At 41.5% G+C, this 25437-nt stretch overlaps 2 protein-coding genes across 8 annotated transcripts; both read right to left on the bottom strand.

The window, feature by feature from the left end:
• Positions 1-11776: 11776 nt before the first annotated feature.
• On the bottom strand, positions 11777-14638 carry LOC116325310 (ALK tyrosine kinase receptor-like). Its single transcript, XM_031746159.2, has 2 exons — positions 14126-14638; positions 11777-13540 (listed from the first exon to the last, which is right to left on the bottom strand). Exons 1-2 carry the CDS (start codon positions 14204-14206, stop codon positions 12470-12472), a joined length of 1152 nt encoding a protein of 383 aa, XP_031602019.2. The 5' UTR covers positions 14207-14638; the 3' UTR covers positions 11777-12469.
• Positions 14639-16621: 1983 nt separating this feature from the next.
• Positions 16622-24286, bottom strand: LOC120434678. 7 transcript variants are annotated; one of them, XR_005609274.1, is made up of 9 exons: positions 23311-24286; positions 22478-22561; positions 20388-20513; positions 19905-20099; positions 18352-19397; positions 18182-18251; positions 17464-17638; positions 17177-17293; positions 16622-17098 (listed from the first exon to the last, which is right to left on the bottom strand). XR_005609274.1 is itself a non-coding variant. In XM_039602929.1 (9 exons), the coding sequence occupies exons 1-8, from the start codon at positions 23420-23422 to the stop codon at positions 17177-17179; spliced, it is 1974 nt and encodes a 657-aa protein (XP_039458863.1). In that variant the 5' UTR covers positions 23423-24286; the 3' UTR covers positions 16622-17098. The 7 variants fall into 7 exon arrangements, 6 of the variants coding, with proteins under 6 accessions (XP_039458863.1, XP_039458864.1, XP_039458865.1 ...); XM_039602929.1 differs by having other exon boundaries at positions 17177-17342; XM_039602930.1 differs by having other exon boundaries at positions 17177-17342; positions 19908-20099.
• Positions 24287-25437: the final 1151 nt, after the last annotated feature.

Genomic DNA, 25437 nt, shown 5'->3' with positions numbered 1-25437 from the left:
ACCATGTTGACACCTCTTAAAGAGTTTTTAACCATTTTTTAAATTATAATAAATAAAGGATTATATTTTATTATATTTGTTAATGCAACAAAACATCTACTGGACTGCGGAGTAAATGGGGACAAACTTGCAGGATTAAAAAAAAAAAAAGACGACCTCTACTATGTTTCCGAGTAAACGTATTATGGAGAGAAAAAGAGCAACGAAATTCAAAGTGCGGCCGACAGGACCGCGTCTGCACGCTTGAAGTACGCATTTCAAGTGCGATTACGTCACCGCCACGCGACGACGCCTGTCCCAATTCAAAGTGCACTTCAAATGCATACTCCAAATGCGCCGTCGATTTCCCCAAATATCAAGCGTGGTCCGGTGGACACTTCGTGGTCCCATATATCCCACAATTCATAGCGCGGCGGTGGGTGTGGATAATTTTTGTCGGCAGAAGGGAGCGGCCGAAGAGTGAACTGTCAAAAGTAAGTACTGAATATTATGTCACTTATTTATGTGCGAATGTTTAAGAACATTAAAACATTGCTGTTGGCCACATGTCAGGAAAGTTATGTGACATTAGTGATGTTTGTACTTTCAGCGGTAACTTGGTTTTATATGCTTTATATTTTCTGAGGTAAGTTGATCTATAGTGTTACATCATATTCTATAAGGATGTTATGTGTTTGTGTACTTTCTGCCCAGTTTGACCCATTTAGCAGAAGTCAGCCTGTTTAAGGCTCTGATATCTATTCTGTATGACTTAAAGCAGTTATGACATGGTCTGATTTTCTCACCCAATAAAGGAATATTTAATATATCAGTCTGATCTTCATTCTATCAGAAACAGTTATCACAGCTCGTACATTTTCTTTTTACACATATATGTAAGCATTGAGCCAAATTTAGTAATGCCAACATATTAAAAGAACAATGTTTGTCTCTTATATATAATACATCTGTATATACACTGTCAGAGATACTTGTCTTTGACTGAAGATTTAAGGTGATAGGAAATATAAATAACTGCTACTTGCATCTGACCCAGAGTTCAAGCTGATATGTACATATATATATACACATATATATATCTGGCAATACATATAATATTGTCCATATTATATTAACATTACCACAGTGAGATGACTTTAGTCTCATGAACAACATTAGCTAATTATTATTTACGAACTAATCTTAAAATGACTGTTCGGTACAGAAATGAAGCCCATCTATCATGTTTTACAGTCCTGTGGTCTCAACTAATCAAAGTGATGTCATGACAAAAATGAATGACCAACAAAACATTTTTTCTCCTTCATTTCTGTCAAACAATGCTGTATGAAACGTTTCTCGCGGTTAGTATCATGGTTGCTAGGCAACCTGAACAGCGCGATGAAGGCTAGACCGTCCCATTTCACAAGCCTCTCACTTCCGCACTTCCCGTACTTGTAGTACGCACCGTACGTAGTACGCGTAGTGTGCGTACTTCAAGCGTGCAGACCCTGAATTGGGACACAGCCATTGACAGAAAATGGATTTCCGTGCGCGATCTTCTGCCATGCGCACCCGAGTTACGAGCTTACCGCGGGCGTTTGCGCATGCGCGAATTCCCGTGCATTCGAACGGCTTACCTCAAAGACGTCTTTGATGTGTTACGTCAAAGAAGTCCTTAATGTGGTCTTCCTTTGATCCGGGAAAGTCCTTAAATAGGAGCCAAGCTAAGTCAAAAGGTTATCACTACCAGAGACCCCCTTGACAGTAGTTACATGTCAAACTTACCACGCTCTTTCAATTCAGAAAGTTTAGCATTTCAGGAAGATTTTAACAGAGAGAATCCGTGTGAAATAACAATGTGTGCAACACAGGATTATAATACTCAAACCCCACTGGTCGTATCAACAGATGAGCTGTTACCGATTATTAAGAACGCCTTCAACAAGCTCTCTGATGTACAGTGGACTTTAATAGAAAATGGAGCTTGGGATTCTGATATTCAAGCAGTTTTGGCTGATATGATTGCTGAAATTATACAGATCACCTCAGCCAACATCTTGAGACGTGCTCTTCCCATCATTCAGAGCGATGCATCTGCAGATATAGAAACAAATCCATCATTTGGTGACTCCATCTCAACCGCTATTATGAACGTGCTCAACATCCCTAAGCAGATATGTGAGAGTGCTAAGAAGCTGACAGAGATGGTTGAGGAGGAGATTTCAAATAAGGTCAAATTGATAGTCACCCTGGTCAGAGAGAACTCCAATTTACCGCCAGACCCCGCTGTTTACGTCAGTGGAGCAATTCTGAATATTAGAAAACTGCGTGTCATGGTTTCTCATGCACTCTCATGCTTGAAAAGATACGCAAGTAAACTGAAATGCTCGTGCATGGGAAAGGAAAGCGATTCAAGTAAATCTGAATCCAGCAAAGACAGCATTGAGTCCGGCATCTCAGCTGAATTGGCCACCCTGGAGGTTAGTGAGATTCTGACCAAATGGATTCAAGATTCTGATTTTACAGATGATGAATTATCGGATGATGACAGAGATATGGAAAGTGAGCCACCCGCTAAAATAGAGAAACTTTTAGAAAAGAGAGAAAGTTCAGAAAGTGGGGAATGTGCAGAAGTTGAAAGGCAGGCAGAAAGTATTACACCTAAGACCCGAAAAGAAGAAATTGTAGATGACATTGTCAATATTATACTTGACAATCTCCAGTGTTCTGACACTGATTATTCTTGCCACAGTGAGAAATGTACCTCACCCCAATCTAGAGCCAATGTGGGAATCATCTTTGATAAAGTGAGAGAGTTTTTACCTCACGTGCTCCTTCCAGATCATAAAAATCCCGCAAACTGCATTTTCCAAGTTTGCAGGAAAACATTTTAAAAAGATGAAGGGGAGCTGAAAACAACAGTGAAGAAGAGCAAAATTATTTTATTAGTCTGTCAAAGGTAACCCACTCCCCTGAAACTGAGAGAACGGGTTCCCACGACAGGATGAGTGTCAACCTCCCAGGTTCAGCATGCGAAACTCCTCGTTCAAATTCTAGCATGTCTGTCCGTGCCCTTCTAGAAGCTCATCTACTCTGGAAAGCATGATAAAATCTTCTACTCCGACTAGCTTTAATGTCATCAAATCTAACATTAGTGACATATACAGCGAGTTCACAAAAGCGAAAAGAACATGACATTATCCAAGAAAGGCTCGAAAACATTAAAATAAGTGAGAAAGTGAAAAATTTCTCAAGAGAATTGACAGAGAAAATGTACGACCATTTAATGAAAAGTCGTATATACCAAATTCCCACAACTTTTATGGGTAGAAGTCTATCAGACTCTGTCATCTCCAGGACACCACAGCCAGTAGCTGAATCGAGAGTTTATTTTTCTCCTGAAGTCCTCTATGTAATCATAGAAGATGCAATTGGAAAGTTTTGCAGAAGATTCTGCTTTTGGTTGATGATGAAACAATAGATGAAATTGTTCAGAGCGAAAAAAGTGTCTGATGCTGTCCAATATATCCAAAAGGTCAATGCAAAAGGACAGACACGGGCAAAAGACACAGAATCAGACTATTTTCAAAAAGTGGCAGAGAATCTACAAAACCCTGTCCTTCTAGACCAGCGTCTCTGGAAAAGCAGGTCAAGTCACCAGAGAAAAGCTCAACATCCTCTCGTTCAAGTTCAACACCAGTTCTCAAGAGGATGGAGGAGGAAATGTCTGGAAAGTCAGAGGACAGATTCTCCAAAAAGCTTGAGGACATACCCTTGGAAAAGTCTGAGGAGAAACCCTCGGAAAAGTCTGAGGAGAAACCCTCGGAAAAGTCTGAGGAGAAACCCTCGGAAAAGTCTGAGGAAAAGCTCTCAGACGTGTCAGACGAGCTTGTCTTCCAAATTATAGCTGGACTCCTGGTTCAGTACAAAAAGAGCCTAAAAAAGCCTTTGGCTTCAATCCCTAATGAAAAATTAAAAGACATTACTGACCATCTCAAGAACTTGGTGAAACCTGAAATCAGCAGTGAGGGGTCTGTAACAAATCTGAACAAGAATGTGAGTCAGTTGACCAAAAAATTGCTTAAAGGACTCATCAAGGAGCTTGGCTCCCCAGAACAGGTCATGAATGCTGCTTTAGCATGTGATAGTTCATTTGACGATGCTATTTTAAAGCACTTGAAAATCAATTTGGGTGTCCTCACAAGTCCTCGACAAAAGTCCAGAATTGCCAGGTTCTTTTCAGCAGTGGGAAGAGCCATTATGAAACCCTTCAGATGCTGTTTTAAGGGCAGCGATGACTAAAGAGCTTGACTTTTCCACTGCCTTGCTTCTCTCAAAATCTTGAAGCAGAAATTATCCAAAAACTGACTTGAATCAAATCGTCATAGCATCAAATCAGAACTTAATCAAATACAATTGGCCCTAATAGTTTTCCTAAAAAAACTATTATATCTTCACTGTGTTTCCTTTGTGTTTTCCATCGTACCCAGCCAGCCGCAGCAGATGGCTGCCCCTACATGAGTCTGGTTCTGCTGGAGGTTTCTGCTTTTTATGGCAGTTTTTCCTCCCCACTGTTGCCAAGTGCTTGCTCATAGGGGATCATTTGATTGCTGGAATTTTCTAAAGAAGGTGTTTTGAACTGTAAGGTAGAGGTCCTACAGGCCCTCCACCTTACAGTTCAAAACACCTTCAGGAGACTTCTTAGTTAATTGGCACTATAATGAAATAATAAAAATAAAAATAAAAACAAGTTGACTTTTGTTGTGTTTTCTTGATGTCAACCACAAATTTAAAAAATTGTAGTATATGTGTACTCTGCTCATCAGTACTTCTATTTTATAATTTGATATAGTGATCATTCTGTCTTAAAGCCAAACCTTCTGCTCAACTGTTCACAGTAGAAAAGTTGAACATTTATAATGATTGCTGTAAATTTTAGCTTCATATATCAGATACTTTCCTGTTTTTAAATGTTGGTTTAATAACAACCAATATCAGTCTACTTTATTTTATTTTATTTTATTTATTTATTTATTTATTTATTTTTTACAAATCTTCCGTTTTCATTTATTTTTCTTGTTTAAATGTTTTTGAATCTTTTGTTTGTTGGTGTCAGTAGCGGTTTTAGATACGGGCGACACGGGCGGTTGCCCGGGGCGGCATCGTGATCGGGGGCGGCATCACGGGCATCGGCAAAAAAATAATAATAAAAAAAAATGCTCGTACTCATGCTGCCCCGACGGCAGCCAGTGCATATTGGGAACGTCATAGGCACCGATCGGTTTTCTATCGCCCATTTGCTGGGAGTAAGGGCGCCCTCCGTTTGCAGGTGCGCCTGCTGCTTGCACACAGGGAGGAGAGGGCGGGCGGCGGGGATTCTCTGGCTGGCTGGAGCAGCATCTAATAACCAACTCGCAAAATAAAACAAAATAAAAACAAAACAACAAACACGAAAACACCGGACATTATGATACAGACTTATAATTTGCACCAATGTTTTTTCGAAATTCTATACACGAAAACTGAGCGCGAGAGCCCTCGGTGCGCCTGCTCGCTGCTGAAGTCAAAGTAAACTTTGTCATCTCCGCTACATACAGTCCAGTATATAGAGAGACGAGACGACAAGGCTCCAGTTACAGCAGTGCAAATAAACGAACAATAAATATAGTAGAGTAAGAAAATAAATATACACTTTAGGACTCGGGGTAAAGGGATCAATAACAATTTAAAATTTATAATTTAGGAGGGAGTGTTCCCCCAGGGCGCCAAACAGGCTAGGACCGCCACTGGTTGGTGTGCCTGTTCCAGTTTTTCCAGTTCTAATTTATCTATTTGTTTCTGGAATGTTTCTATTCTGGCTTTTTTTGCAAATGGTGAAAGAAATGCTGGTCAGACCTCCTGAAAGCCTCAGTTCTCAGCCTCAGTTCTCTCAATATAAGTACGTAAAGTGATAACTGGAGAGAGTGTGTCATGCTCCAATGCACGAGAAGGCCAGATTTGGCTTTGATCCATTGTGTGACCCCAGAATTATCAGATGTGATTTGGGTGCTTGTTTGTTTACTGAAAGGGCTCGCCTTTGTAACAGGTAGAGAGAAAAGAGAGCACAGGGGTGCTCAGATTTGTGAATAAGAGGAAATGACTGTCATTTGAAACCTAAAGATTAGTGTTTTGGGCACTATGGTGGCACTAAAAAAATAGTCTGTTCATCTTTTATATACAGGTTATAGATGAGACAGGACTCAAACCTTTTCTGTGTTAAACTTTGACTGTCTCTGTTTTTAACACAGGCAGACTCATAAAATTGGATAATTTCTCTCACCGAAACTGAAACACACTCTTTGATGGCACATTAGTACAATGAGCCACACAGTAGCCGTTTCTCTACCCAAACAGCACCCCCCTGTGGAGGGAGTATCTGCTCTTAACCCAGAGCTATTTCAGCAACTTCACTGTGTCCAGGGTGTCTGAGCACGCTCAGTGCGTCCGAGACGGCAGATTGGTGTCTCACCCGGCTCTGCCAGGAATAGAGGAGGATATGTTGGGTAACAGACATTTCAGCATGAGGTTCATTCATTATTCAGTCCTGCTTGCTTTGTATGACTACAAATCCCACATCCTTTTATTTTCTGCCCAGATATCTTCACGCAGCAGTGTCACTTCCTGCATCAGTGCGGTCATTCGGAGAAGTCGACTGCCCTGTTTCAGGCAATGACTGACTTTACCTTCTTCAAGCCTGACAGCGTGCGAGAGCTGTCCACTCCGCAGCAGGTATAATAATAAAAACTCAATTCTGCCCTCCTGAATAAGAATAAGAATAAGAATAAGAAACAAAAATCACACCACAAAATGGGCAGTGATAGGTCGAGCTCTTAGAGCTGTTCTGGGACAGCGGGGAGGCCAGGGTCGGGGAGCTGGGTGCCAGAGGCTAAAGAGCTTGGATGATCCAACACGAACGAGGAGGTTGGCTACAACCCACTGCAGGTAAAAAACTCACACACACACTTTACGGTGCACGTGCCATTTCATTTATCCATCCATTTTATACTGCCTATCAGGGTTTGGCTCATGAGCCAACAGTTTAAGCAGAGATCCCCAGACCTCCCTCTCTCTCTCTGAGACAAAAAACGGAAAACTCTGCTTGTATGACTGCACCTAGAAATTCTGTCTGTGAAGAGTTATTGCAGTTTGTGTGATCCAAGCTCTCTTTATGGGGATGTCATTAATCTAATCTAATCGTTCTGTTTGTTTCCACAGAGGAGGAAACAAACTAATATAACTTGTTGAAAATGTAAGAGTAGTTAAAATTGAGCCCCTTCTCTTTTTGAGCTTGAGCTTTTTGTCTTATCCTTTCTTCTCCAGTCCAAGACGACCTGATGGGAGAGAAGCTGAGGTTGAGACGTCTGGTTGGCTGCTACGCTCCTTTCCAGCAGCCAACACAGTCTATACCCAGGTTAGAGAGAAGATGGAAGAACTATACTGCACGTTAACAGCTGAACAGCAGCTGAACAGCAGCAAGGAGGGTAAGCTCGCGAGAGCTGACGCTGACTCAAACAGGCCCTGTGCCAGCAGGGTAGCTGCTGAGTGTGAGGCGTTGGCCGTGCAGCAGGCGGCACTGCTAAAGTACCACAACAGCGTCGCTGTGTTTCCTCTGGTGACACTGAGACAAACGCTGACATCGGCCCTCCCAGTCTGGACCACCAGCGTCCCTCTCTGGAGCATTTATCTACAGGTCAGGCTAATAAAAGCACATTTTTCCTCATTCTTCTCTAGATGTGTTTCTCAAAGCCTTTTGAGCCCTGACCTTATTTGTTTATTTTGGCCTGACTGACAAACATCAGACAGCAGGATCACATCAAATTTCACATATCATTTATATCCTTGTTTCCAAAAAAGTAAAACGCCATGTAAACTACAAATAAAAACAGAAGGTGATGATTTTGAAAATATTTACAAAAACTACATTTAAATAGCTCATTTCAAAAAAGGGTTCGGTGTTTGTTTCTAATATTAATCTAAAAGCAAACAGGATGATTTGTCTTAAATGCATTTATGCTTTTGCTTCTAACCTTGAGACAACAAAACTGATCAAAATTCAGTTATCTAATAAAAACAAAAAACAAAACCCGAAGTGATTAATTTTTGATGAGACAAAGAAAAGATTAGTGCGAGCAGGGAAGTTTTTCCTCTGGGAGAGCCAGTTAGAAAGTGGTTTTAAAATAGTGCTTCATGCACTGGCTGACGTGTGGCACGCTGATGAATTCTCAGCAAAATCTAATCATCATCATCAGAGAGTCATGATAATCAAAAACCTAATACAAAATCACTGGAATACTGCACGTATGAGCACACAGCTGCAGAATGAGCTGCTCAATTTTAACGCCTGAATTATGTTTGCAGAGCAAACAAGCTTCCGGATGTCTATAGTTAACATTTTTTTTCTAAGAGAGGTAATCTTATTTGAGTTAATTTGATTAAGTTGGCTGGGAACTTCAAAGACGGAAACGGAGAGAAAATACGGCTGTTATATAGTAATTTATTAATTTTGCCGAATGTCTTCTGAAGGGCAATGTACAGCTTTTTACCAGAGCCATAGTACAATACTTCATAATTACAACATTTACAGGTGCAGTTGGGTTTGTCTTTTTACATCAAACGACGGGCATGAGCAGTGAAGGGAGCACAGAATGAATAAAATGCAGTTTAACACAGACAAAGCAAAAACAGTGTTCATTAGCCAATACCGAGCTCGCCTGCAGGAACGCATTTATCACCGAGCATCATGACACTGACACGACGGCTCATCGTCTCTTTACAGCAGATGGACTGACAGCAGAATACCGTCAAGCAAAAAGCGTAAAAAAATATCGTCATTAATTCACCTAAATATCAACACACTCGTGGCATCGTTTGATAGATACGCCAAACTGAAAGAGGCAGATGGTAAACACAGACTATGCGGGTGAAAATGAGCGGTTCTGGGTTTCATTCACATGTGGAGCGAAAGCAGTTTGTACTTAAACTTTTCTCTCAGACTCATTTGTATTCCACAACAGCCATCTTATAATAGAAAAGATAAAATATGCAAATTTAAGAACGTGGAGTGCCTCGCGATGGCAAATTGAAGGTTAAGATTGATTCAGCAATATCCACTGTTTCTATAGCCAGACGAAACAAAAAAAGAGGGACAGAAAATAAAAAAGAAAACCAAGATGTGAATTAACGCTCAGTGCTTCATTTATCCAACTATTCCACTTAAAAAGTGTCGCTGCTGTAACAAACCTTTTAGAATATTTAGTTAACTTCTTTTTGTAAGGAGTTTCTTCAAATAAAATCTTGCAGTGTTTAAAAAAACAAAACAAAAAAAAACAGAAATATCTGCGTCAAAACGAATTTGTTTGGATCTGGAGAAGCAGTAATAATTTATAGAGCGTATGTCTGTGAAGGTTCTCAGTCATCCAGGTCATCGTAGTCAAAGGAGTTTGCAAAGAAAAGCGTCTGGACTTCTTTAAGTTGCTTGAAGACGTTTCACCTCTCATCCGAGAAGCTTCTTCAGTTCTAAGGTCAAATGGCCGAGAGTCCCAGATTTAAACCCAGTGGGAGTATCCCCCCAAGGAGGGACAAAGGACCCCCTGGTGATCCTCTAATCACATGCGCCAAGGTGTGAAAGCGGGTGTGGGACCTAATCAGCCAGGGTTTCGGGTGAGCTCATTGTGAAACCTGGCCCCACCTTGTCATGTGAATTCCTGAGGTCAGATGGCCCAGGATGTGAGTGGGCGTTAAGGCGTCTGGGGAGGGAACTCAAAACTGGATTATAGATGGCAGACAGTTGGTGTCGTAAACCACCGCCTCTGTTCAAAGATGGTCGCTCACAGTGGACATAGATGGCCTCTTTCACTCCTCTTTCAAACCATCTGTCCTCTCTGTCCAATATGTGAACATTGGCATCCTCGAAAGAGTGACCTTTATCCTTAAGATGCAGATGGACTGCTGAGTCTTGTCCTGTGGAGGTGGCTCTTCTATGTTGTGCCATACGCTTGTGAAGTGGCTGTTTGGTCTCTCCATGTAGAGGTCTGGGCATTCCTCGCTGCACTGTACAGCATACACCACGTTGTTCAGTCTGTGTTTTGGAGTTTTGTCTTTCGGGTGAACCAATTTCTGTCTGAGTGTGTTGCTGGGTCTGAAGTACACTGGGATGTCGTGCTTGGAGAAAACTCTCCTGAGTTTCTCTGATACACCGGCTACATAGGGGATGACAACGTTGTTGCGTCTGTCTTTCTTATCCTCCCTCGCTGGTGTCTGATCTTCTTTTCTGTGCATCTTTGCTGACTTTATGAACGCCCAGTTAGGATAACCGCATGTTTTCAGTGCTTCCTTTACATGTGTGTGTTCCTTCTTTTTCCCTCAGGCTTAGAGGAACATGTTCTGCCCGTGGTGTAGGGTCCTAATTACTCCAAGTTTGTGTTCCAGAGGGTGATGGGAGTCAAAGAGGAGGTACTGGTCTGTGTGTGTGGGCTTCCGGTAAACTTCAATGTTGAGGTTGCCATTCTCTTCAATGTGCACAGCGCAGTCCAGGAAAGGCAAACAGTTATCCTTTGTGTCTTCCCTGGTGAACTTGATGTTTTTATCCACAGCGTTAATGTGCGCAGTGAAGGATTCCACTTCTTGTGTCTTGATTTTGACCCAGGTGTCGTCTACATATCTGTACCAGTGGCTGGGTACTCTCCTTCAAAAGAGCCAAGAGCCTTTCTTTCCACTTCCTCCATGTAAAGGTTGGCTACAATAGGTGACACAGGGGAGCCCATGGCACAGCCATGTTTTTGTCTGTAGAAGCCTTCATTGTATTTGAAGTATGTTGTGGTAAGGCAGAGGTCTAACAGTGTGCAAATCTGATCGGGTGTGAAGTTGGTCCTGTCTTCCAAGGAGCTGTCTTCTTGTAGTCGTTTTCTGACAGTCTCCACTGCTTCCGTGGTGGGTATGCAAGTGAAGAGGGAGACTACATCAAAGGACACCATGGTTTCATCTGGATCCAGGGTAAGTTTCTGGACCTTGTCGGTGAAGTCGGTGGAGTTCTTGATGTGGTGTGGGTGTTCCCACGAGAGGTGCGAGGATGGTAGCAAGGTGTTTCGCAATGTTATAAGTGGCTGAGTTTATGCTACTGACTATGGGTCTGAGTGGGACCCCTTCCTTGTGGATTTTAGGAAGTCCATAAATGCAGGTGTTAAGGGAAAATCTCCCAAATAGAAGGCTGCCAAAGTAAAACAGAGACACAGTGAGACAATATAAACAATCACATGTACATGGGGTGAACGTCTCTAATGAGAGTCACACCAGTACTCTTCTTTATTGCAGTTTATATAGGCATGTAGGTTACACAGCAGACGGAGGCAGTCTCCGCCTGTTCTCAGAATATAGATTGCTTAACTGACAAATGCATATCTTACTAAACATTCTGTCCGTACTATACTAAACGTCTGCTTAAGTGGCATTTTCCGTTGCTCTTTGCACAGGAACTTGTCTTCACAGGCATTTGATAAGCATAGGCAAGGTTTCATGTTTTATCAGGGTGAATCATCATTCAGAGTTTACACAGTTACAAGCAAAGCATATTTGAATAATAAACAAAATCTTTTCACAGCAGGGTATGGCATCCCCTGGATAAAGGCGGTGATATGTGAGGCGGTCAATGATTTTGTCCTTTTCAAGATCTTGAAGCCACTTCCAAATAATAAATAAAGAGATGAATAAATAAACAAGCAGGCAAGCAAACATCAACAACCACATTTTTTCCCAGTATTCTTCTTATTATTATTATTATTTTTATTATTATTATCATTTATTTTTTTTAGTAGAAATGTCTCTGATAATCCAGCGTCACCTCCTGTGATATTCTTGAAAAATAGTCTGATACAAGCTATTTACCACGCTGCATTTTTTTTTTCTTTTCCCAAAGTGATGAGGAACAGTGTGAGGGCTCTGCAGAAGAATGACACATGTGGCTGGCAGCTACAGTCAAACTGATCACCAAAGGTTGAGAGTCAAAGTCTGGCAAAATATAGAGATTTATTCCTCCTCATAGTCTGTTTCTGATAGTCGTGAAGCCTCCTCAGTCGAACATTAGCTTGACCTCTCCTAGTCACAATCGTGTGGAAAGTCTTCCAGGTGATTCTCAGTTTTCTCACTCAATCGCTCCAATGTTGAAAAAATACATTTTCTTTTTTTATATTCTCAAAACTATGTTTGACTCTACATTTTGCCTCCCAAAGCTTTTTAGTTCTCCGATGTGCTTTAGCATCCACTGGGGTTTGAACACACCTCAAAGGTTCTGGTGTAAAAAGCCCGTTTTAGAGAGATGGGTTCTTTCCAAAATGGTGGGACGGGAGGAGTGGTGAAAAATAGTCTCTCACGGCACAGTGTTTCTTGCTGTGTGACTCGCACAGTCTCCAAAGACGGGGCCTGAAAAAGAAGACTTTCTGCGCAGGCCTGTGGGCTAAAGCACGGTGGCGTTGTGGCCCTCCATCCTGGGCAGCCGTGGGTCCTGAACCGTCCCCATCGTAACTAGCAGTGGGCGGCTATCCTCGGGTATACCTGACTGACCCATGGACACTGATGTAGGAATGGGTCCCCCCCTCTGGTGGGCTGCTGAGGAGGGCATGCTGCCCTGCTGGGGTGGAGGAGGTGGGTTGGCGTTACTGTGACTGGACTCCATGGGGAGGCCTTGCTCCTGGTAGCCGTATCCGATGGTGCCACAGGGGAAACGTCTCAGTCTGTAGAGGGGGACTGGGGGCAAGGCGGCTGAATCTAAAAGTAGGGGAGACTGGGCAGCGGGAGGAGGTGGAGGGGGTAGCAGAGGTCTGCATAGACCCTGCTGCTGCTGCTGATGGTGCCGCAGTTGGAGTTGGTGCTGCTGCTGGAGCTGAGGCTGGAATTGCTTGTGCTGGTGCTGGAGACCTAACGCCCCGGCCACCTCAGCCACTGTCCGGCCCACGTGCTCCTGCCCCTCTCCAGGAACCCTGCCACTACTGCCTCCTGCTCCGCCCACCCCTCCTTGCCTCTGCTGTTGCTGCTGTTGCTGCTGCTGCTGCTGCAGGAACCACGAGCCGTACGTAGGGTTCCACAGACTGCTGCTTTTCCCAGTGTGGGCGTCCTTCTCTGAGGGGTGGCCCTGGGCGAAAGCCAGGTTAATGTGTCCTCCCTCTGAGCTGGGCTGGGTGGTGACATGAGGTCCCTTGGCAGTGAGTGTGGCGGGGGCAGCAGAGGTGACTGTGTTGGTGGTCTGTGTGTGAGGGTGCTGGTGCATGTGGAGGTATGGCTGGGGCTGAGCCGATGGTTGTGCTTTGGCCTCAGACGCTGTGCTCGTCACAACAACGTGCTCCCCTCCTCTCCGGTTCTCCTCTGTGGGGTAGGCGGGAGGTGGCTGTGGAGCCTCCCCATCGGGCACCTGGGGATTCACCAGCACAGTCGGAGCTGAGGGGTCATCGGGGCGCATGGGGGCATGTTCCTCCTCCTCGGGTACTGGCCCATACTCGATAGGCAGAGCCACGTTCACCACATCGGGGTCCTGAAAGATTCAAAGATCATGGCTGTGGATGAATGGTCAAAACAGTTACTTCCTTTGTCTAATACTTTTCCCTGGAAAATGTCATGAGGTCGAGCAGAGAATTAACGAGAAGGAAATTACGGAGAACTGCAGTGCACCGACAATTTGGCTGCACTAACAGTAATGAAGGGCAACAATGTCCCAGCAAGCAGATTCTAACAAAGTTGTGGAATATTCACAGTTCGCCTGTGGGTTCAGCAAACTGAAAGCTGTGCATCAACAACTTATGGCATAAGATGCAGCAGCAGTTTACATTATAATCTCAGCCACTCGTCAGCTGTACTGATTGATTCTATCGTCCTGCAGAGTGGTCCGACAGAGCAAGTAGTCCACTACTGCAGATTATGTCTTCCTCTCAGATGGAACTTTTCATGCACACATACGCTTTCTTATGCTCTGTACAAACTTGTGTTGTGTAATCAGTCTTTGCATGCCGAGAGCTTATAGTAAACAATCAGTCACAGTTAGGTTGTTTCCTCTGATTGTTCAGCCCTAATCAGTGCCTGCATGACAGTCAGGTTCCCACACGGTGCTCCGTTTAGTTACCTGTAAGCAGTAGTCGATTCTCTCCAGGATGGTTGAGAAGTTGGGCCTGTCTTCAGGCTGGTGCTGCCAACTCTGAGTCATTATACGGTACCTGAAATGCACATGAACGAGCAGAAAACACGGAGTGAAAACACTTTCTCCCACTCCATGCAGGGAAAGCAGAGACTCTCCAGCACTGTCGCTCCAGCTGATTTAATGCATGCTGGGTAAATCTCCTTTGACTAAATATTCTTAATAGCTTGTATTTTTTTTATTTTATTTTATTAGGTTTTTGTAATGCAGATTTAAAGTGTAACCTCCCACCACTGAGAGCTATTGTTAAATGGGCGATGTAAATTACAGGAGCGAGTTTTAGTGATGTTAAATCCTGAGTTTTTTTAATTGCTGATTAAATTTCACTGTGGCTTTCAGAAAAACTTCAGTTTGATAGAGCACTTAAGGGATCTGCCTATTCTGAGAGAACAAAAAACAACAACAACAACACACGTTTACAGTGAAGAGAACATGAATAAGAAGATTTGGGGAATATGTCAGCTAATGTCAGCTGTGGCCACCAGGTTGAAAGTGTAGCTCGATGTGTGTTTATGTCTATCGTAGGGGTAGGAATATAACGCGTTAATTGCGATTAATTAATTTGAAAAAAAAATAACACGTTAAAAATAACATATTTAATCGCACTTTGCATTGCAAGCAAAAGGGAACTTTTTTCAATGCATGATTTCCTGCTATACTGATTACACTAAGGCACACATCGGAGCTACGTTGCTAGGAAGCTACGTAGGAGGCAAATTTCATTTCAAAACACAAATTTCATTTCAAAGTACATTTGCGCTTGAGGGCAATTTTTCTTTTTATTATTTTTATTTATTATTTTTATATATAGATAGAGATGTAGATAGACAGATACATAGATGGATAGTGGTGTAGTGGTAAGACTCCACGCCTTTGGAGCGGGAGTCGCATGTTCAAGTCCAACCTGGGGAAAGTAGCTAGGGAACTAACTAGGGACTGCTCTCACGGCTAGAGGTACAACACACATGCTACGGCAAGGGGGAGCCAGGACGCCAGGTTAGGGGGGAGTTCATCTCCCCCACAGAAGATTTACATAGACGGATCAAGTGTGATCATGCCATGGCAGGAGAATAAATAGAATAAATCATTAACAAGAATCAGGAGGCGATAGAAAGAAGTGAAGTGTGCTGTACTCTTCCAGTGGCCGGCAAGAGAGTCAGGTCCACAGTTCCTCCAGGATAAGGCAGGGGTGTTTATGGTCCACTACTGCATGTTATGACTAGTAGCTCTTGACGTTTAAAATATCAAGTTTATACTTGATATAAACTTGTTTCAATTTGGGTTGCCAAGATCAAAGAAAACTGTTTGTTTGGCGTCCTATACCAAAAGCAAGTTCCCAGAAAATCTTTTACTGACACCTATCTTGGTCATGTTGCATTATCTATGTCAGCATCAGAGAATCATTGGCTGCCCCGATCATATTTAATGTGTGTAATATAAATTAAACTAGAACAGCTCTGAGCTACCTACGTGGTCTTACTCTTTATCTAAACTATCAACACGCATCTATTTATCCTCTTGTGTTTGCGACTGTGTCATAAACCTTTGTTTATTTTATCTTAGTTAGCAGTAACGGGCTGTTATCAAGACATCTTGTGAGTACTTGATCGATGAAGAAAGAACTCTGAACCATTGCCTCCAACTGTGCTTTCAGCCTTGTGAAGCTTCAGGTCAGCAGCTGCTCTCCAGACATTCTCCTTCTGTTAAATTTCGAGTTCCATCTTTGATTAGTAGCTTCAGCGAGGTGACCACAGCCTGAGCTACCAAGCAGCCTTCAACCACTAACGTTTCACTGTCGCCAGTGAGATACCGTTATGTTGTTATGTCGTAAATTTACGTCCATAAAGTAACATTATACTGTGATTAAGAAATTGGTATACTACCGTTTATTCACGGTATGTCACTGTAAGCCCGCTGCAAGGTAATTACAACTGCAATATATTTACCAGTAACTTTACCGTTATCACGCATCATCAGTACCAAAAATATGCATCTCTGCTAGAGGATACCGTGTCCCAACAGGCGGTCATTTACTATTTAACACATCGTAATTTAAGGAAACAGTAACATACTGTAAGAGACTGGAGGGTTTTAAAAAAAAAAAAAAAAAAAAAAAAAAAAAAAAAAAAGTACCATTCAGTTATTTATAGTTATATAGAAACATATATACCCACTATCGATCGAGTGATTGAGATAGACACACACACACACAAATAATCCATGTGCTTCACACCACTTTTTATTTCTGTTCTGATTTTTCCCTGCTGAAATACACATTCCCACAATCAAAAACTGAAAACATTTTCATTGAGGAAGCTTTTTAATAAACCATGTAAGCCATTATTTTCTCATATGGTTGTACAAACAAAAACGATATGTCATATCCATATCATGGCAGACAACATATGCTCAAGTGTTAGGTTCCTCAGTTATATTTTGTAGGGTCTTAAACCTACAATGTGAAGTGCCTTGGCAGTCATTTTGTTGGCACCATACAAATAAACTGAATTGTAATGAATATAATATCAAGCCCCACCTTTTATATACACTTTAACCAAAATACTGGCTCACACCACCAAATCAATGCACAAAACAGGGTCCACAAGGAAATGGATGAGCATGTGTGGTGTGAAGGAACTTGACTGACCTGCACTGAACCCTGATCTTGCTTTGTGGACTGAGTTCATTGATTTGTAGGGTGAGCCAATACATGTGACAATTAAAGTGTAAGTAGCTGAAATAATTTTCAACAAACGGGTAAAAGGAGGAAAAAAAAATCAAAACTGTTGCACTCAAAAAAACCTATTGGACAGAGACAGCGTCTTGCAAGATGGCGAGAGAGCTCGTCTTCATTGTTGTTCGTCTTGTGTAAATGTCCAGAAAGCATGGGCCATGGATCATCTGTGGAGACACAGGTAACAACACATTGGTCACTTAAAATCATACAAGAAATTGACTAAAAATGGCAAAAACAGTTACCTAATTTGAAGTTTTCCACTCAAATTCAGTAAGCCGCTGGAGGAAAGTTGTGACATGAGGGTTAATGTGAACAACCTTTCGCTTCACAATGGTCCCAGTCCTTCTGCTTGTCCCAACCTTGGAGGTACATTTTGTTCCCTCTTCAGGGTTTATCCTTACAAAAAACCTTATAACATGCCACAATAAATAGTAACATACAGTAACACTGAGTTGTGATCTGAAATAATGAGTTACCTAGGGATAATATATTCATTATCTATCACTATTAGCTAACTGTTCAAACATACCTCTGAATTAGTTCCAATGTTGCACACGCTGACTCCTGGTATTCCAGGTTCAATACATAGAATGAACCAAAGAAGACTGACATCGCATCAGCAAAGGTGTTCTCTTTGTCCAGCTCAACAATTACACGCCCCTCTGCACTCACCATCCAGCAGGTGGTGGTCATTAAACTTTGTCCTTAAATGTATAGGGGCAACATGTTGTCATTATGCAACATAAAATAATTTCAATTCTTCACTTCTTCACACTGTCTAGATAGTCATAAAGCAAATAGCTACGTACAGTTAATTATTAATGGCCTTATGTACATAAGTCTGTTTTAAAATATTATAATTGTACATAATTGGGAATTATTCTGCACATTAAACACACCTAACAAAGAGTCAGCCCAATTAAATTACCCGAGATGAATCAACTGTATGGTTATTTTGGAGCTTATAGTTTGTGCTGCTGTTAAACTTTACAGTATTGACTTCAGTATGTCTGCTGTTGGTGTAGCTAGACTACCATGTTGATCAGTAATATGTAATGTGAAATTTGATATTGTTACTTTGCTGGGTTCACTGAGACACATGTCCGACAACCTTGGTTTATAAAGGAAATTACAGAAATTTGAGCTAACAAAACAGAGACTGGATACCTGTGTCCACAAAAAGCTCCTGTGCCAAACAGAAATTTTAATATGGTCTAATCAGCTCTATTTCATATATGACTGCTTACCAAGCATAATCAGCCTTGGAGTGATTGGCAGGTTGCTCTCTGCTTCAAGGGACATCCTGGTAGATGTTTCCTGCCAGAAAAAGGACCAAGACATTTTATGTAACAAAAACACCCAAAAACAGGACAGCAAGCAACAGCATTAAACCTACAGCTGTATGAAAAAAGCTTACATCTGCTAAGACAAAGAGGGAGTCTTCATCTTCCTTGTAATACTTCATCATGAGAAGTATGGCTGCTGTGCCAACCTTGTTGTTGGTCAAAACTCCCTCACTTTCTATCTGCTGGATGAGTGTCCTTATACCAAGGTTCCATTTGAGCTTCTGGCTGGAGAAATAGTTAATAATCCTTCTGCCTTTGGTTATGAGGGCCTGACCTAAGCGCCCACTGATATCGATGCCTGTGAGTTTGTAAAAGTGGTTCGAAAGACCTTTCCGAGTAAATAAGAATGGCCACTGCTCCTGAATTTCAGCTACTGAAAGTGAGGGACAACTGTTGATAAGCTGCCGCTGAGAAATATATGTGAGGCACATGAAGTCATCCACATCAGGTCTCTCCACAGCTCCAGGTCCTTCTGAATTAAAAACTGTTAACAAGATGTGCTTCTTTTCCTCTAAAGAAGCTGGCGTTTCCCCCTCAGGAAGGTCAACTGGCTGCCAATTTATACAACCATAGCTATCAACAAGGCATCTAACTTTTTTAGGTGAGGTTGCACTACTGTTGGGACTGCAGTCTTCCTCATTCCTGGTTCTCTTTGTTTGACGAAGTCTATGTGTTGTATTATCTCGATTAACATGTTCAACTCTAGATTTGATGCTTCTTAGTAGTGAATAATGTCCACAACCCAGTCTTTCTCCCTTGTCAGTAAAATCTGCAAATGTCTGAGGGTATCTGTTTACAATGATTTTAGCAACTTCTTCACAAGATGCACGTTTAGGGTTCCTGCAGTGAACTTGCATGGCCTCCACAACAATTCTGACCATACTTCTCCTGTCCTCTGGATGAGCTCTGTCTCCTCTTGTGATTGCATGCGACAGTCGGAGTGGAAATCTTTCCCAAGGAATCTGTAAGTGTGAGACCCAAGAGCTGGAGTAATGGTTGTACATAGTGGTGGACGTGGAGGAGGAGGGGTGAGGTGGATGGCTTGATGTCTCAGCTGATGCAGCAGGGCATGGCTCCAGAGTAATGGTGTCATTCAGGTTCTCTGGTCTGTTGCCATCTAAAAAAAATAAATAAATAAAGATCATTGGAAAAGCTACCTTAAAAAGCTACTATGTCAACAAATATGTCCTCACTAAAAGATGAACCCTTCAATTAGGATTAAGTAGTAACAGAAAGGCAGTTTTGGGGACCTTGTCTGAAGATGAAAAGAAGCAATCCCAGGACTGCAAAAGAACTACAAACTCAAGGTCTTGCATTGAAAAGAGCTTGAGTCAATATATTTGACAGTATGTCACAATTTCAAACCCTTAGTTGTACCACTACCAATGAAAGGTTAATGGTGTTAGATTTAGTGTCCACTTTTGTTTATGTTTTCCGTGTTAATTATCTACCAGACAATGTGAGCCCCAAAACGCTCTTCAATATTATACTGTCAAAGTACATGTGTAGTATGGTGAAGAGAAAAAAAAAAAAAGCTACTCAAGCTAATCAGTGACATATGAGTCTATGAGTGACCTTCAAATCATAGACTCAAGTCTATGAGTTGTACAGAACCTACACAAACCTCCTTTAAATGCAAGAAGTAGTTTACGTATTTGAATTGGTGTGAGAAAGGGTTTGAGATCTTCCGCCTCCACAAACAAAAGGTCACTTTTTTGTTGTACGCCGATAACGTCCGTCAGATGTTCTACAATGCAGATTATTTTCTCTCTGTCTAGTGTCGGCAGGAGGCTTGTGAGTTCCTCTTCAATCTCCATCCCTGAAAAAGAATTAAGAGGAAACTGAATGGTGTAGGGAGACAACAAAAAGGCCTGCCATGTTATGAAGTGGTAGTGGGTAATAATCCATCAGACTGTCAGCATTTACACAAACACTTCTTTCTGTAGGGCAACGCAAGCAGTGAAGTCCAAGGTCAATGAGAAGTACTGAGTGATGCAACTCGAGCACAAAGTACAATCCAGAATCGTTAACAAGTATAACAGCTATCTTCCCAAACACCAAGCCATCATCAGTGTCATCTACAATGGAAACATAGGCTTTCACATACCTTTGTAGACAACTGCTGACACATCCAAAGTGGTCTGATTAGTGCAGCCGGCTTTTGCCACAGCTTCTTGAATGACAGCGTTGTAAAGATGATGATTATAATCACTTGCTTCTCCAATGATTTGAACTGTAGGTGGAAACAGTTGGCCCACTCAGAGGTAGGACTGCAGTAACTGATGCCGTTCTGTCAGAGTCTTGCATAAGTTGACAAAGTTGTGCACTGTTCTTGTACATGCTTTGAAATACGAGTGCTTGCTCTCAAACCTAAGGGTCCACAAACGAATGAGTGGTCCAAAGTGAAGGATAAGCTCTGCATAATGTAACAAATAGTGATGTTTAGCTTTTAAAGCTTTGTCAGGAAACCTACTGTGTCTCAGATGTATATAGTCCTCTATCAGTATCTTTAGGTAGGCAATGTCATTGTGACTTATCTTGGGGGCACATACAAGATCAACAATGTCTCTAAGTTTAAGGCATAACTGCCAAACCTCACCATCCACAGGATGTTTTCTCTTTTCACCAATGTACAGAGGCAGAAGTCGTAGAAGACACCAGTTCTGTGCTGCTGAACCCCCCAGCCTCTGCCCTGGTTTCACCTCACATGGCTTACTTAAAGCATCACTTCCTACGTGTTTGAACTGTACAATTGCTCTGTTTAACTGGTTGTATGTGAAATGCCCTTCCACTTGCACAAGGGTATCAATATATAGCGACAAGTCACTGGAAACCACTCCTTCAAATAAATCATGGCCCAAACATGGAGGTAACCCAGAGCACACATGGAAGTACTTCAGTGAATTAAACACAGAGTCAAATTTAATGCCATTCACAACCGAGTGGTCACTTGTAGAGAGGACCTCAACACTGTCTTTATAGTTATCATCTGTTCTCTTTTGTCCAAGTGATAGTGGATCATTGATAAAGCTTTCCCTGTTGATTAAGCAGTATCTGCAAAAATGTTTGCTGCAGCTGAAATTCTCAGTGAAACCACCTATGCAGTGGGAACCCAGATTGTCTCCTAAGATGGCTATCAAAGCTGCCTTCATTATGGTTCCATCCTCTACCAGAACCCCTGTCTCTTCCATATCTTTAAGGTCTGCAATAAGACGGGAATAAACTTTGTCATGGCCAAAAGTTTTGAAGTCAGTATTCCTGCAAAGCAGAACAAGTTGCATTGCATCAACAGAGGACCGGTTGTATGGCAAGATCTCACCTAGAGTCATGTACACTGCCAGGATTTTGTGTTTCTTTTTGCCAGACCCTAATGGATTAACCACTTCAAATGCATCTTGGTAGAGAATGAGTGACAGAGATGATGGATAGTGCCGTAAAAGTGCATTATCCTTGACATTTTGACTGTCTGACACATCCTCTAAAACCATGTCTGGTGATCGGCGCAGTTTTGACTGTTTGTACTGTTCCCGTATTGTGGGTTGTCTCAAGAGAGACTTCAGTGTTTCTTTAATTGGTACATACTGAAAATAACGCTGTTTGCCTGTACTGTCAGATCCTAAAAAAATTTGAGTGGGTTCCACATAACTGAAATTTTCTTTGAAAAATGTCTTCCTTGTTTTGTCAGATCTCAACACACCTTTATTGTACAGTGTTAAGAGATCATTCTGTGAAAGTTCCTGAATGATGTTATCCACTTCTGCCTGTGGAATATTAAATGCAGACAGTTTGTCAGACAGTTTTGCCAGAACATCGTGCACTGCACAGCTGTGAAGATCCTGAAATTCCTCTATGATGCACTGTATAGTGCTGGTTGGCAAGAGCATTTTAGCCTGCATTTTTAAATAAAATAAAGCCAATCGATCTAGAGATAAATCTTCATCAGTAGTATTGTGCTGTGAATCCTGTCTTCTAATAGATTAACTGTGTCCTGTCCTTGTATTATGGCAATTTCACCAATTTCTTGTTGCCTTGACTGCTGAACTGTCTGCTTATGTTTTCGAGAAATATGGCTGGAAAATGATGTTCGGACACTGAAGTATTGAGAGCAACCTTCAAATGGACATAGTACTTTTTTCCCCGTCTTTGATGTGAAATCTGAGATGGGCACAGAGAGTTGTGAAGTTTTGTGCAGCATACCCACATCCAGGAACTTGACAGCTGAGGTCACCAGTGAACTTACAGAACTCCTCCTCAGTGGTCTCCCTTCTGGTTCTGTGATTCCTATGCATATGTGAACGAAAGGCAGGAAATGTTCTGAACGTGGCAGGACAGTTCTCAGTTCCACAGGAAAACGTATAGTTAGCTACATGTTTGTGGCTTTTAACATGCAAACTGAACAATATAAATTTTCGTGCACGGAAGCCACAAAATTTACAAATAAACATAGTTGCAAAAACTTCAATGACAAATTACCTATCCAAAATGACATACGCAATGCAATGCAAAAAAAAAAAAAATGGAAAAAAATTGGAAAAATAAGAGTATTGTCAATAGGGACCAATTTCCAGTTTTGACACGATCAACATTATTCGCAAAAGGCTTCAATAAACACAAAATGTGTGCCGACAAAAAGCACAGTAAAGACACGTGAGCAGTGCACGAAAATGAAAAAAATATTTGAGCTCGATGCTTGAATGAGTTTAGCCTGACTTAGTCAGCACCCCGCACCGTACAGGTAGTACAAGCACACCTGAAAACACTGACCATTTACCAGCTTTAAGCATGGTAAATGGGCGCAACCTCGTTAGTTCGCCGATTCACCTGTTGCAAACATCCATGTTTCTATCAAGTCTCATAAATTCATCGGCAACTATTACCTAACTAGTCTTTTGAGTCTCCACATTCATAGCTGTTGACATTTTGTCTTAGCATTTGATTGAAAATAACCTGGCACGGTAGCTGAAAAATCAAACCAAACAGCAATAAGAACACATTTCTGACTTCTCTCGAATAAGTGAAAAAACACTTACCTTCAGACTGATTAGCTGGTGTCAATCCAACTTTAATGTTTCCCATGTCAGTCCGTTTTAGGGAAAAAGTGTTAAGTTTAGATGTTTCATTTACTTTGAGATACTCCCGCATTTATTGGATGAGAAATTTGGAGTCTAGCAGAGTTGTCACGAATAGCATACGATCTTCAGATATAATCCAATCAACCGTGCATTTAACCTGACTGAACTCCATCCAGTTACCTCTGACTACTTCTAAGTTGCACATCTTAACGGTCCGTAAATTGTCTCTGTTGTTCTTCCACCATCTCATCATCTCTATGTGCTGCAGCAAACTGGGACTGTGGCACAGAACAGTTGATGGTCATGTTGTTCTCCTGCTTTGCAGCTTTGTTTGAGTCTGAATCGCGTCTTAAGCGTGCAAAACTAAGAAAAGCAGATCAATATTTTCTTCTTGTTGTTATTTAATGGTGGTTGGCAACCAGCGAAAGGAGCATTAACCGCCTCGATCAATATCTTCTATTCGCCATTGTTGTTTTGAAAGTGTGCGCCATACGTCACGTTGTACGTCAGGTAAAGGTGTGGCTCCCCCATTGAGATGTGTAACAAGTGCTACACACACCTGTCGCATAACACGCTTTAAAAACGTAACATTCGCTTTCAAAACACAACCCAACGCGCTAAACATGAACAAACAAAAACACACGTGTTACATTATCACGTATATCCAGGACATCTCTTCTGAACCAAGATGAAGTGGTGCTACAAGGAGAGTGCACTTTATAGCAGTCTGGCCTGCCACAAAATGCACCGCTAAAAATACAGTTTCTGCTTGTCCCAGAATTTATTATATTTGAGAGTGAAGTTGTAGGACTGATGCTGGTTAGTGGTGTAGGTTTCATGGATGTGACACCTGAACTTGTGTAAAATGACCACCAGAGCATATTCCGAGACTTCTGGTTAGTTCACTGTAGTTAGGCAGAGGTGTCTTAAAATTACCACCTTATACAGAAACAATGAAGTTCCAGTATAAAAAAAAGAATAAGAAGAGAAAAAAGCTACACCCTGCTAAATGAAGTAACTTTTAAACATTACTCTAAATGTAACATATAGAAAGGAAATCAGTCTAAGTACGTTACCTAGTAAGTATACTATTAATGCTTCTTGGGACTACATTGTAGCTGCAACTTACTCAAGTTAAAATGATGCTGTATATTGTAGTTTACATGTGATACTACTCTCACAATGAATTGCATTTTATGGTAATACACTCTGAATGAGGATTTAGGTAATTAGTGTGAATGCTTGTAAAAGCATTCACAGTATTGTTCTTCTATTCTTTATTGTGTGGATGCCCTAAAAGGGCTTCCACACTATTGAGTTCCTGTTTCTCTTTATTCTTTATTTTTCTTTTTCAAGTTGCTTCCGTCGCGTTTTTGGACTTTATCTACTCCCTCAGTTTTCAGCCGATTTTCTCCGTTCAAACTCTATACTGTTCTGCTCTTTCTGGAGATGGGTGCTATGACTTTTGGTGTTTATTACTGTTATACTTTTTAAAATATTACACTTTTTTCCTTTAATTTGTCCCATTGAAATGAATGGGAAACTTCCACAATTCTGCTAAAACTTGCTTGTTTTTGAAACTTATCTACTTTGTCATACTTTCACCTAGAAACTCCATTCAAACTTTAAAATGTTCTCAGATTATTGGGCTATTTCTGTGTGATTCAGCTGTTTCAGATCTTCTACCGTTTTAATTTTATGCCTCTTTAAGTTTTCAGTTGCAAAATTGTGATTTTTCAGAAAATACATGCGTTGCTATGGTTGCTATGCAATTAACTCAGAGTGAGGGCTGGTCTGTTCGAATTTTCTCTTCATGTCTGAACAACTTCTTGCTACTCGCTCAATTTCCACTCAACCCCACAAATTATACATCAAAACGTAGGTATTTTTGCTGGCTTTCAGAAAATGTCACTATCGTTCTTGTGGGATTTACAGATTTTTGCAAATCTCCTCAGAGCAACACAAGGTCTTAAAACTCTCCATAGAAAGTCAATGGAGAGCTTGTTCAAAATCACCGCTGAATTTTTCTAATGAGAGGCATTTTCAAATCGTCATATCTCCTTAACGAAACAAAGTTGAGACATG

Source organism: Oreochromis aureus, linkage group 19 (assembly GCF_013358895.1).
Source record: "Oreochromis aureus strain Israel breed Guangdong linkage group 19, ZZ_aureus, whole genome shotgun sequence".
NCBI classification, from domain to species: domain Eukaryota; kingdom Metazoa; phylum Chordata; class Actinopteri; order Cichliformes; family Cichlidae; genus Oreochromis; species Oreochromis aureus.
The sequence above is the reverse complement of the archived record's forward strand: the minus strand, read 5'-3'. Positions and strand labels throughout refer to the sequence as shown.